This window comes from Castanea sativa, chromosome 10 (genome assembly GCF_040712315.1).
Source record: "Castanea sativa cultivar Marrone di Chiusa Pesio chromosome 10, ASM4071231v1".
Taxonomy (NCBI): Eukaryota; Viridiplantae; Streptophyta; class Magnoliopsida; order Fagales; family Fagaceae; genus Castanea; species Castanea sativa.
The window spans coordinates 8802648-8808904 of NC_134022.1; the positions used below are offsets into that span (position 1 = coordinate 8802648).

The window sequence follows — 6257 nt, forward strand, 5'->3', positions numbered from 1 at the left end:
CCGCAGGTGCAGGCAGCCTTGCCAAAAAGTAAAACAAGGCAAAAGTTGGTGAGATTTCTTCTAAATCATTTTCTTAGAATAATAGATACAAGTCATTATAGGATGGTCTTAAGGGGTCAATAAGAAGGTGTACCGTGTACATGTAAAATTATTAATCTAAATATTGAGCCCCACTTGACATTCCCTATTCCCAAGTGGAAGCAAGTAGCTATAGCCGCCTCTTATCTCAACACATTCCCTCAAGACTCCAACTATAAATATGGGATGTTATTTCTTGGCTTCCCATCTCATAGCCTACCTCTTTCTCATTTAAATTCTTCTGCTTCTTATTACTGAAGTCCCATTTTCATATATAGCATCTTCCTAGTGTTAGGAAACTTGGTCTCTTAAGACATGGGATTTGCACTTAAAAACCAAGTCTTTCTTCTTTGTGTCATGGTACTCTTGCTTGCAGTACTGTGTTACTCTGACGACACTTTTACCCGCTCAAGAGCAACCTATTATGGTAGCCCTGATTGCTATGGGACTCCAAGTACGTGCATTAATTTGTTACGTTTAAGATATTATGCAAATGTGTGTTGGACTTCTATTCTTTTTCTCAACAGATTTGTATTGATTTTTGCTCGAGAGAGCAAGAAATTAACAATTGCTAATCAAGAAGTACGTAGAATTTTAGCTTATCATGTTATAGTTGAACTCATAATATATATGGTGATAGGTGGAGCTTGTGGCTTTCGCGAGTTTGGAAGGACTGTCAATGATGGCAGCGTGGCTGGAGTGTCTAGGCTGTTTAGGAATGGAACTGGTTGTGGTGCATGCTATCAGGTAAAATTGAAGCCGCTTAATTACCTTACAAAATGTAGTCAGAATAATACTTTATAGATATAATAGAATTTCAACTTATGAAAATATAATTACTTTTTGTTTATTATTTAATGATACAGGTAAAATTGAAGCCGCTTAATTACCTTACAAAATGCAATCAGAATAATACTTTATAGATATAATAGAATTTCAACTTATGAAAATATAATTACTTTCTGTTTATTATTTAATGATACAGGTAAAATCGAAACCGCTTAATTACCTTACAAAATGCAGTCAGAATAATACTTTATAGATATAATAGAATTTAAACTTATGAAAATATAATTACTTTATGTTTATTATTTAATGATACCTTTAGATAACTAAACTATATAAACCTACTCATATGAATATTATATGAAGCTCATGGGCAATAATTGTGTTAGGCACTAAAAAAAAGTGACTCCTTTGCTGTAGTATCAATAATCATACACGTAATTGTTTGTGAATGAATCATCAGGTTAGGTGCACAACACCACAATATTGCGCTGATGAAGGGGCGAACATAGTGGTGACTGACTATGGTGAAGGAGACAAAACTGACTTCATCCTCAGCCCAAGAGCCTATGCAAAGTTGGCACGTCCCAACGTAGTTTCGCAGTTGTTTTCTTACGGTGTGGTTGATATAGAATACCGAAGGATCTCATGCAAATACTCTGGTTACAACCTCATGTTTAAGGTCCATGAGAGTAGCAATTATCCTAGCTACCTCGCTATAGTATTATTATATGTTACTGGACAAAACGACATCATTGCCGTTGAATTGTGGCAGGTATGTGCACTTCAAAAAGAATGATATTAAAAATATCACAATTTTTATTTATTCATTCGATTAGTTAACTTTTTGTAACAGTTTATTTGTTTCTTCTTTAAAAATTGAAAAAGTAAAGTTTTATCTTTAAAAAAAAAAAGTGAACTTTTTAAAAAACTATACACATGTAAATAAACTAAAATTAATCTAATCCAACTCACACTTAAACTAATATCTTTATGAATCACGCAAGACAAAAAACTACTAAATGAATCCTTTAAGATTTTAATAAATTAGTTATATACTAATCCCTTTTAAGTGATATTACTATAGTAGTATTTGGTTAGTAGCATTCAAAAGGTAATAATTGGAACTGTGAAATAGTAGCCAAAATGGTGTACATATATAAAATTATTAACACTTGTTGTGCACACAATACACATGACTTGAAATAATTAAAATCGTAACTTTAAACCGCGATTTAAGTTATTTTAAACAACATGTGTACTTAGGTACGCTATGTATAATAAACGCTACTCTTATTAAAATAATGGATTTTGTGGCTTTATGGTGCAGGAGGATTGTCAAGAATGGAGCGCCATGCGTAGGGCCTACGGGGCAGTGTGGGACTTGGCTAGCCCGCCAAGTGGTCCACTCAAATTGAGGTTCCAAGTGAGTGACAGACGGGGTTTATCATGGGTTGAGTCAAAAAATGCTCTGCCTAGTGATTGGAAGGCTGGGGTTGCTTATGACTCACACGTTCAGCTCAATTGAAGCTCTCTTTTTTAGATTCCAATAATATTTTAAGTGTGATTAATATTGGAACAGTTTGATAATGGTTTCTTTTTGGTAACTAGGGTACGGTATTGTATGCTTTCTCAGCACAAGTAGTGCTAGCTCTTAATTTGCGTTGTTCAATAAATAATAGGATTGTCGTTCATTAGATTCCAATATTAGTACTAGAATATGATTGGAACAGTTTGTCAATCATTTAGTTACTAGTCTAGGGATTGTATTGTATGCTTTGTCAGCACAAGTGCTCTATGTATTGCTATGGACCAGTGATAAAAATATAAATAAAGTTGCACTTTGGAAATACTTTGGCTATTCCCTTATATGTACAAATCAGGAGTGGAACTACAAATTAATAAATTATGTATCATGATGAAGAATAGTGATTTCATTCATACGTCGTAGTGACTCATTAGTACTAAAAATGTGACTTCTACGATTTCTCTACTATATATACCATTTGTTGCTGCCATCAAGAATGACTTTTAATGCTTTGGTCAATTATTTGGCCAATCAACACTCTTTAAATGCTTTGCAGCCAGGTCAGATTTTCCTTATCCGAAATCATTCATATACAATTCCGTTTCGAGTCCAAACATTCCAATTACATCAATGCTTTGCATGAATGCATGATACTTCCAAAACCTTCAAGGTCAACAGTTCTAATTAGCCTAACACTACATCACAATTGGACACCACATAGACGAGTTCTAAACCTATCAACATCAAATTTACCATGATAATGTTAACCATTTTGGCAAAGTTCACAGATATTGCAACCTGTATTTGATCCTCTTAATATAAGGGGTGGTGTGTACATAAGTATATCTGTATAAAATGTAAGTGGCCTGATAGGCTGATGCCTCTCCAAGACTCCAAGCAGAAGGAAATAAAGGACATAGTTCGTAGAATGAAGGTAGTCAATTTCTGTATTGTTGAAACTAAAGTGAAAATGGTAGATTTCATGAAGACCAATGAGTTTTTCGTTCCTTGTTTGAGTTTCTAGAATAAATATTATTGCCATTAGAAAGAATTTGGGTTTGCTAGCGGTGACACGTAAAATGATAATATATCTAGAACCATAACACACAAAGCTTAACGTGGTTGGCAAGCTCTATACTTATATCTATGACATGTACCGTTAACCATAATCCACTATCTATAATAAATATTACAACCACTCTCACAAACAAAAATCAACACAATCTAAAACAGACAAAGTTGAAAGTTGCCCTCTCATTATCACACTAGAGGCTTAGTCTCTCTCTAATGTAGCGGAATATCTATGAGAAATAGAACAAGACTATTTCAAAATGCAAGAAACAAAACATGTTTGCTTTATTTGAGAGATAACTTTGAATCCATGAAGATCTTTGAATTCACAAGGAAAAATGGGTCTGAAATCCCCCATAAAGTAATAGAGAAAAAGTCCTATTTTTATTAAACTAAATCTGCAATTGAAAAAACATTTATAGACTTAGAATCCTATTAAAAAGCTTTGTAAAACTTGACATACAAAAAAATATATTCTAACATAAATCATAATTAATATCTAACCATAATTTGACCTAAAATGCATTAAGAGCACCTAAAATCAAGCAAATAAAAATCCTAAACCTAAAATTCCAAAAATTAAACATCAAAATTAATGAATAACAAAAATTAAATTGCAGATTTTGTCTTACATCTGGCCCCTCCACTTGAAGAAGGAAAAAAAAAAGTGTCCTTGAGTTAATAGTTGAGATTGAAATCTTTCATGCCAAGTGAATAAATACTTTGAGTACTTCATCTTCTTAGTCTTCTTGCAAAACTTGAAAGTCATCAATTAAGCAACTTGACCTTCTTGTTCCTTGAACTTCATATAATTGACATGATTCACTATATAAGAGTCAATGATTGCTTCAAACCTTTCAAACCCAAAAAAATCAATAAACTTTGGTCCACTGCCTCCCACCAAAATAATAGAAGCTCAAAGGTATGCAATCAACTATATTGATTACATTGAGATCTTTAACAATTTTATCTTCAATTTCTTCCTTAACGGCCTCTACCATCACGACTTCAAGAAATTTCTTTATAGTAGGATATTCATTAATCTCCTCGACAATCTCAATTTCATTATCTTTTTCTATAATGAGATCTTCACAAGCTTCCTTTTAAACTTCTATATTTTATTTAGAAATTGGCTGCATCTTGTCAACCCTCAAATCCTTTTCTTTTCTTGACACGTGAACTTGGATGTGATAATTTGTGTTTTGCGTTTGGTCTTTCATGTTTTGAACATATTCCTCTTCATATGTATATACAAATCTATAATTCACACTTGTATAATCTAGTATATCATAATAATATTGCAAAAACCATAAATCTAACATTTTTTCATTCTTTGCTAAGAGTGAATTGGAAGCTTACCTCGACGTTTTGTATCAATTTGAATGTCTTTCCACCATTCATCTGCTTCACCATCTAATTTATTAAATGCAAGTCATAATCTTTCTTCATTACAATTCTTCCAAAAATTAAAATACCCTTCAAATCAAAAAGTCAATAAATTCCAACTTACTCATCATCCCATCAAAAAATGGAATGTTAAAAAATGGAATGTTCTTGTATTTAGGAGTGTGTCTTTGAGTATATTAATCAGTGTTGTGATGGGAAGATTTCCTAGTAAGAGGGATAGTGACTAAAGTTGTTGGACATCTTACTAAAGTTGAAGGAGTTCCTTCCTAAGAACTTATGCTTTAACCTTTTGGTTACTAGAACTGCTACCATCACATTTAGTAGCCATCAGACCATGAGAAAGTCATCATAGCTCTAATACGAACTAATGCAACAAAATACCTATGAGAAATAGAACACATCTATTTCAAGATGTAAGAAACAAAACATGTTTGTTTCTAAGAGATAACCTTGAATCCACAAGAGTCCTTGAATCCACAAGATTCCTTGAATCCACAAAGAAAAATGAGTCTGGAATCCACCAAAAAATCACTTTTATTAAACTGAATCTAAAAGTGAAAAAATGTTTATAAACTTGGAGATCTATTCAAAGGTTCCATAGAACTTAAAAAATAATAAAATATATTATAAAATAAATCTTAATTAATACTTAATCATAATGGGAACCTAATTTGGCCTAAAAAGTATTAAAACACCTAATATCAAGTAAATAAATTCTAAAACCTAAAATTCCAAAATTTACAAGTCAAATTCAAATTTAATAAATAACAAAAACTAAATTGCAAATTCTGTCCAACATCACTCTCTCACTAGACAAAGTTTTATCTTCCAACTGTTAAACAAAACAAGGTTTCTTCTCATGTTGTACATGCCAATATATATGGCTTCAAAGCTTATCCTTTGGTGATTAGGGAACACATTTCTTTTCTCTTTATTTTCTTTTTTTCTATATATATAGAGAAGGAACACCTTTCTTTTGAAAAGGAATAAACTCTTCTTATGCATATAGAAAACTCCAATAACTAATCAAGTTCAATTAATTCTAAACTATTCATGAGCTGGAATTAACAATTCTCCACATCCAGCTCATGAGGTTTCTTCACTTGTGCCTCTTTAGATTTTCTCTTTGCCGACTTTGTGGGTAGAGCAGTAGAGTTCCCCCCGCACCTCGTCCTCAACAAAACATAAGCTCAATAATGGAGTTCAAGTAATGCTCGCTTGAACTTCTTACTCAAACTTACACTACAAGAAAGTTTGCTATTTGTAATGGTTAAAAACATCGAAAAAAGTATTAGAAACCGTCGAAAAAAGTATTTTCGACGGTTTAAGTAACCGTTGAGAACCGCTGCTAAAAACTGTGTCGAAACTTTTTTTTTACATCCTATGT

The 6257-nt window shown here is 32.4% G+C and overlaps 1 protein-coding gene across 1 annotated transcript; it reads left to right on the forward strand.

The window, feature by feature from the left end:
• The first annotated feature begins 277 nt into the window (after nt 1-277).
• LOC142614240 (expansin-like B1) lies at nt 278-2716 on the forward strand. The gene is made up of 4 exons (XM_075786813.1): nt 278-532; nt 719-825; nt 1328-1639; nt 2195-2716. The coding sequence occupies exons 1-4, from the start codon at nt 394-396 to the stop codon at nt 2390-2392; spliced, it is 756 nt and encodes a 251-aa protein (XP_075642928.1). The 5' UTR covers nt 278-393; the 3' UTR covers nt 2393-2716.
• Nucleotides 2717-6257: the final 3541 nt, after the last annotated feature.